A 13,967-nucleotide genomic window follows, 5' to 3' on the forward strand; every position below is an offset into this window, starting at 1 on the left:
AACAGCCAGATTGGAGATAAACAGGAAAAGGCTGATCCATGTAAAAGCAGAGACTGCTACTCAACTGCCTGGTTAGAAATTAGGTTAAATATATTTTGGGCATTATTTAGAAAATCTGCTATTAATGCCACATGTACATGCATGTACATGCAACACTCTGTGAAGACACACACATGGCACATGCCCACAACCTCTAACTATCATACACAGTTTTGGTAGCTCATAAATGAACACCCAGCTACACTGAAATGACATAGCTCCTATTGATGGATATTTAAGTTTTTCCCTCCCATTTTGCTATTGTCAATAAGTTACAATAAACAGAATATCTCAATTTCAATGTTATTGTACTTGAAGTTACTATCCACCCAGGTAATATTAGCATTCTTTTATCTGTTATATCCTTATTAAGTGATATCCATAATGGTTGTACTTAATTAATTGCTTACATCTTTTCCAGTGCCTGCCACACTACAGCTATTCCACAACCATTTGCTGAAAACAGATGTAATAGGCAAGCACACAACCTTGTGCTCTTTCATTTTCTCTACCTTGATTACTTTCAATTAAATCTAAGATTATATAAAATTTGAGTTACTCCGGTTGCATGGATTTCCTTATGTAAGTATGTATGAGATGTTTTTGAAGGTGGGGTTCACTAAATAGCATGGCATCCTCTCACTGAAGTTCCCCAGGAAATTGTGATGAGTGAATCATGGGAACGGCTAGGTTTTCTAGTTTTGCTTTCACCACTAGGAAACACAGGGACATTTTGTAATCACGTGAAGTTTCCTGCTCTCACCTTTATCTTTCTGGTTGGTCAGATTTATCCTCACCCACTTTTACTTAGGTGTGTACATGTGTTCTGGTCTCACACGCAACTTTGTAAGTATAAATGATTGATCAATCAGCTTCACAATTAATCCTACGTGAGCTTTTTTTTTCATCCTGAACTGCCACATATACCAGTGTTGGTATACATTTAAATACCTTTTGTTGGCTAAACTCTGACAAAAATTATAAAATAACAACTGAATCGTAAATTCTAAAATTTCACTAGTATGGTACATGTTATTCAGACTAATGTTCCTTTCAGCTTAATTTTGTCCAAAATATGTTAGGTGACAGAAAATGTTCTGGGACTTTCTCTTATTTCCATGTGCAAAATTCTTTGATCCGTTTAATCATAAAAATTAGTATACAACAAAAGCACCTTTCATTTACACTAATATTCTATAATTTCTTGTGCTTTAGTTTATCTATATTCATCTATCATTCTATTTATCATCTATAAACCTACCTTCCTACCATGTCAAGTTATCTGGGGTAACACTTTATCATGAGCTAAGTTTGTTATTTCTTCTCATTTGTCCTAAAATCACATTTTTTCCCCAGGCTCTCTTTCTAACTTTCAGGATTTTATAAAACCACTCTTGCATACTCTTCCTGCTCACTCACCCACCTGCCTACCAGGTATCTATCTGCTGACACCTACTGCTGGGAGGCTTGTATGAGGTAGAGCCCTGGAAGTTTCTATGACTGCCCACATACACAAAGCTCCCAAGACCCACTTTCAAAGGTTTCCAGAAGACCTGTATCTAAAATCAATTCTGACTTATTCCTACCCTTATTTAGAGGCCCCATAAATCTCTCCACTTATCTACAGGCCCTTTCCAACTGTTATAGGTTTGCATTCTGATAATATGTTAGATTTAGCATTAGTTTATTTTACCCATTCCTTTTCTAGATTATGCTGAGCACTTTGTGAAATTTTGGCTTCTACGAAATAGGTTGCCGTTGGAGAAAGAAGAGGGTACAATAGCGGTTTTCAGTTCAGGTGTGTGGTAGAGAATTCAACCAGGGAGGCCTCTGGGATCTCTCCCTCACTCAACCAGGGCAGCTCTTCTTTTTAACATACTGAGCTGCCATAGCAGATTTCTTCTTGAGTGGGGAAGAAAAGGAGGAGAGGTAGGGTAAGGCTAAAACCCCTTGTCTACTGTGATTTCTCTCTTAGTTTGATGCTGATGTTTGAGATCAGTTTCCTCTTTTATGTCTGCAAGAGGCTATTTTTCTTTATAAAACCAAAAGATTTTTTTCTGTGTCTCTGCTCTCCCAAGTCATTCATAAGTGCTAATAGTACTAATCCTGTCAAGTAAGTATTCGCATTTCAGTCTACAATTTGACTCTCTCTAGTTTAATTCATTTAAAATATTTATCGGGTACCACTCTATACAAAGCATGCTCTGTTCACTGTTTCAAGGCAAAACTGCCTTAATGTGCCATGTTGATTAAACATGGGCTTAGATATTTGCCACAATAGCTCCTTTAAATTTAGGCACTTTGAAGAAGAGACAGAAATACAATGAACCATTTCGAGTCTAGATTAAAGGAAATGGTTGGCTTATAAGGAAAGGACCCTACCATAGGGTTCACTTATGTGCTTTGCCTTTTTCAGATTGTGCTAAGCCACTGCCCTGTCCCGACTACTTGAAAAACTGGGGTCTGATTAATGAGGAGATTTGCCTTCTCTGCCTATTCCTGTCAACCTTATTTCAATTCACAGGGTCAGTAGTTAGATTCAAAGTCAGCTGACTCCATTCTTCCTCTTTCCTAGAAATCACATGCCTATTGTTAAGATGCTGGATCATTAAAAGTCAGAACCACAGAGCATCAGTACTGCCTACTCTAGACGCCTCCTCTTCCAGCTCATGGAGCTGGATGAGCTCATCCTAATTACACGGAAAACTGAAGGTCAGTGCATCAAATTAATGCAGCAGCATATTTCAAAGGGGCGCATGACCTCCCCTCCCTATTACAATTTGGTCAGTGAAAATGGTTGTCTCCTCCCCGCTGCCAATATTGTCAACAGGCATTCAGCAGAGAACAATTGGGAGTATTGAAACATGTAATTAAGTACTGCTTAAAACTACTCTATTCTAATTAATAGAGCCAATTTGCACAATATGTAATCTTTTCACAGTTCTTTAGTACAGTCCAGTGGTCTTCAGTAAGCAGCTCTAATCTCCTAAGGCTCAGGAAAGAAAAGCTATTTTCTAACTCTACTCCCCTTTTAAAAACAGGGGCTAGATGCCAACCAGTATTTTGCATGTTAACTGTACTGGCGTCAAATCTGGAATTCTGGCAAACTGTTAGCTGCTGTTAGGTTTCCGGCCAAAACTCAGCAGGGGACAAACGTAAGCAATATGCTGACATTGTGTAAGACACAAACTGGGTGACATATAAGGTTTGATTTTTAATAAAATGGAAGTAGTTCTGAAACCAAAGATCAGGTTTATCATTTTTCTAAAGCTATGATTTAGCAAATAACCAGCCAAGAAAACATACCTTTGCATTTGTTTGTTGTCTTATCCAAAATTGCCTTCGTGGAGACTATTTTCCCATATCTAAAAAAGTAAAAAAGGAAAAGAGGAAGTTATGAGAAACCCTCATTCATGTCTTAAGTCCAAAGAACATGCACACTTTTCAAACATCTGCAAACTTTAAAGTACAAAAAGTTCTTTACTAAGGGACAGGAAATGAGAATTCTAAACTCAAAACTAAACTAAAAAAAAGGGAATGGCTAGGTCTCCCATTTGAATCTTAGGATTACAGTTTGATGTTCAGCTTTGAAGTATCAGGTACTAACCTGACAGTCTTGAGACAAAAACACGGAATGTGAGCTCTGTAAAAAATATTTTCTTCTAGTAACACTATGTCTGTGGGTCAAACATGAAACTAAATGCAAGGCTACAGAATTATAAAAGGAAAGTACTATGATTCACACAGCTCTTATGAAATAGTAACAGGGGAAAAGCTGCCTGCATTATTCTCTTCGTTTTGGTTTTGCAGACAGAGTTGCACAGCCCTAGATCTTCACAGAAGGGCAGGTGTGTGCACATGTGTACATTAACACAACAGTATCAAACAGGTCTTTTCTGGAGACTTTTATAACTATTTTTGTAAATATATTCATACATTTTATTTATAAACTTATTTATATATAAAATTTTATAACTGTTTATGAATATATTTATTAATACCACTTCTAACTCAATAATAATTATACAGTATACTTATGAACATATGTGTGCTTGCACATGTGTGTAGGAAATGGACAATCATGAATATAAAACAATGAACCAGGGATTAATCGTTCGTTTTATGAGGGTTTATATGAGAAATGTGTTCAAATTTCTTAATGTGCCATAGAAATTGGGGAAGAGACCAAAAAATGCAGAACATTAAAACTGAGTGCACTGCTACTGAAAATGGACAGCATAATTTAAATTTATGCACTGAACCCACACCCTCTTATAGTGAGCAGACCTTGAGGAAGAGCACTGTTATCTGTGCTTGCTTCTAAGAACTGAAGGAAAAAATCTTTGAAAAACAATTTAAAAATTTTTCTGAAAAATCAAAGTAAGACATTGGGAAATGTATGTGACTTACTTCATGTATCTGAGACTCAATTTTCCTCATTTATACGTGGTACATTCTGAAATTCTACTTTCCTACATGTTAACTTTAAAAATTCCATATTTGCTCTACTATAACTTTCTCGTGATCAATTTAGAGGCCTACAAAGAATCTTAAAAGTTTTAGCAAACAGAAATATCTGTATAGCATTTTAAATGACTTTGAATATTGTAGACTTCTATTTTACACACTGAAACAAGCTGGAGTATATTTATCTAGAGAAACAAATGGCTTGAGCCACCTCTGTCCTCCAGTTAATTTCCCCTGTTTTTACTCTGTGAAATCATGTAATCAAATGATTACTAACAGGCATGAAAGTAAAGATAATTTAAGGTTCAAATGACAATTACATCCAAGAAGCATAATGCTGCACAAACACCTTCAATTCCTTATAGAGACTCTGAGTATTTACAACAACATTAACATAGATCATTAAGCTTAAAAAAAAATAAAAAAGAAATCCATGAATGAGAAAAAATAAGTTACTTAAAGATTACCTTTGAGCAACCATTTTGCTACTTAGGTCATATGCTTGATATTTACCAGCACTCTCTCGTTTGCACAAGTCTCAGATGAAAGCATTTTTAGATTGCATCTCTGCCTCATACTTTTTCCAAAAGCAGGAAAAAAAGTTGGTATGACTGTAATTTAGGATAAGGGGATTGAGAGTCACAGAGATTAAGCAGCTTTGCACGAGGTCTCAGAGTTCAGGGCCTTTGTAAACCAAACAGAAGAAAGAAGTTTGGGAGAAGATAAGGGGTTCGCCCTCTACCCCTCTGGTTCTGTTTTCAACATTTAATGATGGGAAAGATAGGGAAAGACATGGAGAAAGGGAGATGGAGGAGTAGGAACAGAGAAAAGGCTCTCGGTGGCAGGGGTGCTCAATCCATGCCCGACCTCCTGTGCTCCCTTGATCTCTGCTGCAGGGGACATCAGTCCCCTCTTCCATACCTACAAGAGGCCACCTCTCTACATCTCTGGGGCCTGATGCTTCACATCTCATTGCACCTTTCTCCGCCCTCTTTTAGGGGTTCTTTGTCCATTTGGCTTCCTTTGCTCCTTCTTCAGCCAGGAACTTTCGTCAAGTTTAATATGTGGTCCTCAGCCCTTTCTTTTCTTAGGAAATTCATCCATAGTGCCATGGTTTTCATGAATTAATCTCTGATGATGTCCATTTCTCCTTCATGTTTTTATAAAAAATATCCCCCCACAGCATTGTTTTTTGTCTCTTCCTCTTTTTAACGAAATATCAATATTTTATTGAGACACTTAAATATCTAGTTACATATCCCCTCCGGCCACCCATTTTCCAGCTCCTATCCTCAACAGCACCCCAAACACATCTTTCCATGTCTCCTCTCCCACTCTTCCACCAAGCTCAGGGGCTTTAAGACATCATCAACTTGGTCATTCCTGAAACCAGTCAGCCAATAGCTTCTCTGAGTTTTGTCTCTGCTACATTTCTAATATCCACTTGTCCCCTTCACTGTGCCTACGTAGGTGAAAAGCACATAGCAGTTCACCCTGCTTCCAGTTTCTGTTCTTTCCAACCCTGACTGCTGCATCAATTTACCTTAAATGCTGCTTTAAACATGTCTCTTTCATCTCTCCATTACCCCATTTTACCCATGCTTAAACCTGAAGGACCTGCTCAAACATTATCTTTTCCATGAAACCATCCCCAATCTCCTCAACCATTTAGTTGGCTATTTTATAAGAAACCAGATAGGGGATTACATGTATTGAGTTCTTAGGTTCCAAAGACTGCGCCAGGTACTTTACACATATGATCTTATTTAATTAACGTCACAATAATTTTATGAGGTAGGTGTTATTATTCCCATTTATGCAAATGAGAAAACAAAAACTCATAGAAGTTTTGAGCCTAAGACCTTGCCTAAAATCCAGAAGCTCAAAAATAAACAGTGTTCATGTTCTCACTGCAACTTATCTATGAAATGATTTTGAGGAAACAGTGTTTCCTTCATACACTCAAGAGTATGAAAGGAGAGGAAGAATATGGAAGGTCTCTTAGATTCACTTTCCAAGTCCAAGCAATGTTTTGTTTTTTTTAAATGTAAGAAACAAACATGTGGCTCATGGTTGAAAGATGGTAAGGAGACAGAAGAGGGTGAGCAGAAGAGATATTTTGGAAATTTATCAGTTTTACTTTCTATTGTGGTTTTCACCAAGATTTGTGGGTGAAGACTGAAAGACCATGATTTCACAGAAAGTCAGAGAACAGTTTCCACCCTGTCTGCAGTGCTACTGCATGCTGGCCTCCTGCACACAACTGCTTATCTGGAGTTACCTTAGGGATGGCAAAAGGTGTCCCCTCCTAAAATATCTTCTCTTTTGGGATGTCCATTCAGTCACACCACTCACAGCGCAAGAGAATCCCATTAAAATGCAAACCTGGGAACCAGAACACGCGATACGCTAAACCAGTCAGGCTCTGCCTAAGTCAGCTCCTCAGCAGGCGACTCTGTCACTTATTGTGGGAATGGAGTATAGTACAAGTAGTTTTGGTGGCATGAGCAAAAGGCCAGGAAATCTAAATCTAGAATTTGGGGAAGAGCCATCTATCAAATGGACCCACTCAAGGAGTAGGATAAGGGGCAGCAGCATTCAGCACAGTCACCATCTCTCTCCAAGAGTTTTACTTACAGGAAGATTTAATAATGGGGGGAGAAGAACCATTACAGATAGTTAAGATTTAGTCTAATTCTTTTGTCAATCACCAATGCCTACAAAAGTAACAGACATCTGAGTACAAAGTCATAAAGCAAGCGGTTTTCACCTCTCCTTGTTCCTATTTGCAGCTTAATATGTTTTTAAAAAGTCATCATTAAGGAACAGGGACATATGATATACTAGAAGAAACAGACCTCTTGACTGGCAGAATTCACACTGAAAGAACATCAAGGAGGTGTGTGCCTGAGAAAGCAAGCCATAGAATTTTACAGGAAAAAAGGTAACTATGAAGATTTTTTGGGTTTTATCCAGCTTCAAAGTAACAAGGCTCAGACCACAGTCCAGGATATTCAGATTATAATATTCTTTGCTAAGAGTAGATAATCCACTCTAGAGGAAGCTCTGACAGTAAAAGGATAAAGAGTAATTAAAGGACATAACTACAGAATAATTAGAATTTCAAAGAGAGTATAACAAGTAAAAACGCACATTTAAATCTATTGGCCCAAGTGAACTTGGCTGATAAAACATTTTGCTTAGAATCTACTGAAACTTTAGTTTGCACCACAGCTTTATTCATTTCTCCCCCATTTCCATTTATATCTCTTTTTTCATTTGCGGTAATATAAAATCTAAGTATATTTTAGGTTTTCACTTAGTAAATAAAGCTTAATTTTCTCCTCTGTCCTCATAATTTAGTTCCTCCTAAATTCTACCTTTTTGTTAATTTATCTAATTACTAAAGAAACACATGCTTATTGTAATTAGGAGACACAGAAAAAAATAGGTTAAAAAGTTAAAATCACCCGAAGTCCTGGATATGCATATCAGTAAATATCCTTACAGACTTTGTCCAATGTGTGTGTACAAACACGTGTGTATGTGTGCGTGCACACCCGCTCTCCTTTGCTAGAGAACTTGCAGCTTTTGAATGTTTCCAGTTAAGAGCCAAGGCTTTAGAGAGGAGTCCACTCCAACCACCACCAACAGATGGCGATAATGGTTGGTAAGTTCTTTTAATATTGGTCATTCCACTTGTAAATTCATTTAAGGCACCATGGGTTCACTTGCAGTGTTTGTGTTAGTTTTGGAATATTATATGTACATTTTTAAACCTGAAAAAGTAATGAGTGTGTTAAAAACAACAGTAAGAAGAAGTGTATATTTATACGGTAAACTAAAAATGACAGTTTGGGAAGGGGCTGGATATTGCTTGTGCATACAGAATGATGGGTTTTTTTGTTTTAATAGCTGTACTGCTCCTTAAGGACAAAGAGGGACTCATGCATCATAACAGATGCTGCGCCTGCAAAAGACAAATCAGCAAGAAGGAGGGACAGAGGATTGAAATAAGAAAAAAAGAAAATATCAACATTGGAAAACTTATGACCTAATGAGTTAAATCAGGGGAATAACAAAAGTAATAACTTACATTTATATAGCTCTTATTATTCTATACCAAGCACTGTTCTATGCAATTTAGGTCAATTATTTTAATCTTCACAGCAACCTTCTGAGTAGGCTGAGTATTATTCCCACTTTGTAGATTTGAAACTTAGGAGCAGAGTGAGTAAGGGACCTACTTGAGGTTACACAGCTAATATGTAGCAAAGATAGAAGGCAGGAAGTTTGCTTTGGAGTTTAAAGGCCAACCATGTTGACAGTGGCAGAAAGTTTGGTCACCAACCACAGACTGTTCCATAGATTCAAAACAATTTCCACTTTGAGTCTGCACAGCTCCAGACGAGTAAGGGGATGAGGAGAGACTCTGTAACTGCTAAAGCCTTTAAGACAGATGCTGATAACATTCAAAAAGCAGTTACCCACCTCAAGACTTTCTGGATACATGACACAGGCCTATCTGGGAATAAGATGCCCAATAGAACTACATACATATCAATGAGGAGGAGGCCAGCTGGCTGTGGAGGTTGAGAGGAATAACTCATGTGTCTATTTGGAGGGAATGAATTTGGAGACTCAAGCCAAAATCCCTCTTGTTATTTTGGAATTGTTGGGGAAAAGAAAAAAACACACACCCATAACCCCCCACACCCTCACACCCATACTAACCCCCCCTCCTGCCCCCATGATACTGTATTTGTAATTTCCTAACTTGCTTTTTTGGTGGCTTTATTTTTTTCAAAGGCCTCCCAGAAAAAGGGGATTTACTACAATTTGCTTTAGCTCCTCTAACAGTAGTTGGATAGGGGAAGGAAAACAAAGTATAAATTACATCCATTTAGCTAACAGAAAAGTTTGTTGGAGAATGAGGCCTAAGATAAAATAGGAGTCATTTGTCCACGTTATTCTGAATCCTCACTACCTTGAATAAATTCAGCTAGTTATATTTTCTTTATCTATTTGGTATAGGAAGTGGTAAGCATTTGAAAATGAGATACAAGATGTAAAATGTTAAATTACACAACCAATACTGAACAGATTTTGTAACACTATCTTTTTCACCCTGACAATTTTACATGTTTCCACGAGACTCTTCTAAGACATAAAAATATTAAAGGTACAGAAAGAGATACCATTTACATTCTGGTTGTTTTGGCTCACATTTTACACTAGACAGATAACTGACCTTCCACTTGTGTTGTATGGCTGGGTGTGCCCTTGTGAATAAATGACTCTTGGTATATGTAGAAAATGAAGCAATATCTTATGCAGCTGGAATTGAAGCTAGGACTTAAAGGAGGAAAATGCTTGGCAAAAAAAACCTACTGCAGACCTACAGGTCAGAAACGACTGAAAACCTGGTGCTGAAGGTGAACGGATCACAGGAAAGACAAGTACAGCCAAGAAAGACGAGATCAAATCAAGAAACCAATTCACAAATATTTACAACATGTCCACAGTTATGCCCTTCATTGTACAAGGCCTATGAAAAAAATTTAAGATGCCATACCTGCCATCTAGGGGGACATTCCTGTGGGAGATGTAAGGAACTTCTAATTCTAAAAAATAACTAAAATATGATACCTTGTATGATGAATGCTATACAAAGGGAGCATGAACACAGGAGGAACATCAAGTTGAGCAAGAAAGACCAGGGAAAACAGAAATCCAGGTGGATTATGGAGGACAATACACAGAAGAATCAGTCCAATGCAAACCTATGTGGAGAGTAAGGAAAGCTAAGTCTGAAAAGGTCCTGGGTGGCCCTGAGTTCCAGGAAAAGGAGAGGAACAGAATGTGGCTGGAGGTTTTGCAACTGCAGAATGAAATCACCAAAGCAAGATTTTAGTAAGATCAAGTCCAAAATCTTATGCCCAGGATCAGCAGAGAGAGATGCCACATTTTATTTGTTTTCTTGCTTTTTGTAGTCAAACAGTAACACTCACGTTCAAGAAATTAAAATGAAGGGATGTGGAGAGCTAAGAGGCAAACTGAAAGACTCTTAAGGGTAGAAGAGATTTAACCCAAAGGATTTCCTTGAAGAAGACTTAAATACCTAATTTGACATCTGAGAAAAATAACCCATGCACTATGGAAAGCCTGTGGCTTGTTTCTGTGAATTCAGAAGATGGAGAAAAGGAACTACCAAGTTCACTTTTCTGAACTGTCCTGGTAAGGAGAGTGATTTCAGCTCTAGTCACAGACCCAGAGTCTGCAGATTAGAGATGATTTAGCAGAAGCTCAGTCCATCCTCATGTGGTCTAACCCTCAGCTAGCCTGGCTGCCTTATAGCCTGACAGCTGATGGAGAATAAATTACAGAAGCTTTGGGACAAAGTATCACATTTTTCTCAGGAGAATATATAGATATTCACATACCTGATTTTTCCGAACAATGAAATTTCAAGAGAAACACATCCTTTGAGAATACAGATGAAATTGGTTATTTGCACCCAGATTTTGGGACTAATAGCCTTTTCTCACTAAATTTAGTGCCATTTCTGCTAATCTGCCTTATCAACAGGTGAAACTGGTAGATACATTATAAATGCTAGATGAAGGAAACAATTGATGCTATTTATTGCATGTATGGCTTAAACCAAAAAATTCATAAAGAATGAACACTAAAACTACCTCATTAAAAATGGCTAAGATGCATTTTTTGCTGTATTCTGTGAGAAACTTATAACCTGTCTTCAAAATAAAAAGCACACTATAAAGCATTTGATTTATTACACAGATTTGCTATTATGGTTTAGTATCAAGTCTATTACGATCTGCAATCAAGGTAAAGTAGCTTTACACTATTTTATGGTCTTTTAAGAGCATACAGCACACAAAAGGTCATTTACATTATCTTATGACAATGTTTTTACCTCAAGCCACTACAGTGCAGCACTTAAGGATGCAGTTACAGATGGCCAGACCCAAATTAGTGCTCTCAAGTACTAATACGTCAGAGGAAAATAATACACGCTAAATAAGGAACCCAGAATTTTCTAAGTAAAATGTATACTATCATTCATAGAAATGAATCCCTAAATGTCTCAAGCACTGATTAATGCCCAACTTTTAAAGCAAAGGCAATTTGATTATAGAAAGTGGTCTTTTATTTCTGAATTGAATTTATAAACTGACAATGATCATTTCTTAAATTCTCTTCCTCCCCCATCGAAACCTGATATGTATTTGACAATCTCACCTTTATGTTTATGTGGTTCTTAACTATACTGTATTCTAAGGAAGATAATGTTATAGTGGAAAGAAGACAGAGCTGCAGCCAGAGAGACCTGTCCTCAAGTGCTAATAGGGCCAATGACCAGCTCTGTGACTGGTGTTGTTGCCTGGTCTCAGTATCCTCATCTTTAAAGTGCTGTGATAACTTCTGCCCCCCAGGACCAGCACAGTGACGACACATAATGAATACTCAATAACTTATAAATGTTATCTTTTTCTCCTGTTGTCCTCCAAATAAGCGTACTTCTAATTCTTATCACTTGAGAGCACTAACTTAGACAACCTTCATACCTGAACATTACTATGCCCTATGTTGCAAAATGTGAGAAAGAGTAGACTTACCATTTTTATTGCTACATTTTAGCACACTTTATTTTTTTGCATATTATAATCACTCACCTTATACTGGTTGAGTGAATAAAATATAAACATGTAATATGATTTCTCCCCCCTTAAAGTGTTTGGTGTGGGAAGTTGGCAGCAGTAGGGAGAAGGGAAATACTGCATTTTATCTTGGAAAATGGACATGACCTTGTATTTTATCCCAATTTAGCTTATAAACACACAGGAGGGAAGCAAGGTAATTTAAGAGTTTAACATGGAATAAAAAATTAGTACCAAAAGGAAAACTGTTAAAGGTTGGAGGGGGAAAAAACAAAAACCCAGAATGGTTTTTGTTCATAGATTGTTTTTCAAGTATCTCCCAATTTGTCGCTCAAATCAAAACTGGAAATCCAAAACACACACACACCACCAAAGAACTGTGTAGAAACTGAATGCATTAAACTCCAACACTAATTCAAACTAAACAGAGATTAAAACTAAACACGCTCCCGGAGCACAGCAGAGTTATCTGAAACTATCAAAACAGAGTGTAAAAAATTACCTAGAAACTTCTCTTGATTCTGATACAAGCTACAAAGGCAGAAGGCAAATTGGACATTCTTAGAATGAACACTTATGTTGGCTTTGATCCAAAACACAGCACTGGTGTATTGATTTCCAAACGCAGTCCATCCTTTTCTAAAGTAATAAATCCTGACTGCCCCATGACCTTGAAAGGCCAGTATGAAGAAGAGACTGACAAGGAAAATGGTATCTGTTTTACTCCCTTCAGCTCTAAGAAATTTGGGAATAGGATATAAACATATCCCTAGTAAAAGACACACTTGGACTGTATAAGCAAGGGAATGCTATGGTAGCCTGCCAGCAGAGTTTAGTTTCTAAACTTAAGATATTTAGCTCAAAGGTCACCTGTGACAATGGTTACAGCTCTCAGAGCAGATCTGATGGGAAAGAATGAATAAGGCTCCCATATTGATTTCCTACTGGTTTGCCTCTGAACTACACTGTCCTTAGATACTGCAGATAAAGATGAGCGATCACTCCAAAGGCAGAGTAGAAGTGTTCCAAAATTCAAAATCTTAAAACTTAAGAAAATCAGAGGGGAATTATCTTTGTATGAAAGAATTTAACTCAAGAGAACCAAATGCTGTAAAATTACTTCAATATCAAATTACTTCACACAATTACCATATCCCAGATGAAGACAATATGCCTCCCTCTCAATACAGCTTGAAGTCACTGTATTTTCCAGAAGATGTTCTTCTGACTGTACGTGGAAAGTGGGGGGCTGTGTATGGGCTAAAAGTGCTTCTTATCTTCATGACCGCCAGCAAGAATTTTCCAATCTTGGTTGTTTTGAGAAATCTTGCATAAGAGGAGAGGTGCTAATGGAATGGCAAAATGCCATTCAGATTCTTCAAAAGAACAAAAACTAGATTCTAGAAACCGAAGGGAGGTAAGGCCAATGCTGATCTGAAGCAAAATTCTATAGAGTGGATTAGTAAACAGAAGGTTAGAGAGACTTGTGAAAAGAACAAGTACCAGTGAAATCCTTAAGAGCAAGTCATGCACATTAAACTTTCTTTTTTTCTCTTTCAGGGGGTGGTGTGGAAGGCAGGGCTGCTTGGGAATGCCACACAGTATATTTTGACTTGAGCTCAACAAAAAATCATTATTTGCTCATGGATTAGATTAAGAAATCTGGTAAGATGAAACTGGTTTTTGATAAGTGGGTAACTGGTTGAACAAGTGACTGAGCTCAAGACTATTGGTCAGTGGTCACAGTGAACCTGGAAGGACACCTCTAGTGATATG

At 37.5% G+C, this 13,967-nt stretch overlaps 1 protein-coding gene across 5 annotated transcripts in view; it reads right to left on the minus strand.

The window, feature by feature from the left end:
* Nucleotides 1-13,967, minus strand: part of RBMS1 (RNA binding motif single stranded interacting protein 1) — a 204,728-nt gene that overhangs the window by 40,840 nt on the left and 149,921 nt on the right. For all 5 annotated transcript variants that reach the window (XM_063091974.1, XM_063091942.1, XM_063091955.1 and 2 more), the window contains exon 3: nucleotides 3,346-3,404. In XM_063091974.1, coding sequence (XP_062948044.1) covers nucleotides 3,346-3,404 — 59 coding nt within the window. The remainder of the gene's footprint in view (nucleotides 1-3,345; nucleotides 3,405-13,967) is intronic.

This window comes from Cynocephalus volans, chromosome 1, assembly GCF_027409185.1.
Source record: "Cynocephalus volans isolate mCynVol1 chromosome 1, mCynVol1.pri, whole genome shotgun sequence".
Taxonomy (NCBI): domain Eukaryota; kingdom Metazoa; phylum Chordata; class Mammalia; order Dermoptera; family Cynocephalidae; genus Cynocephalus; species Cynocephalus volans.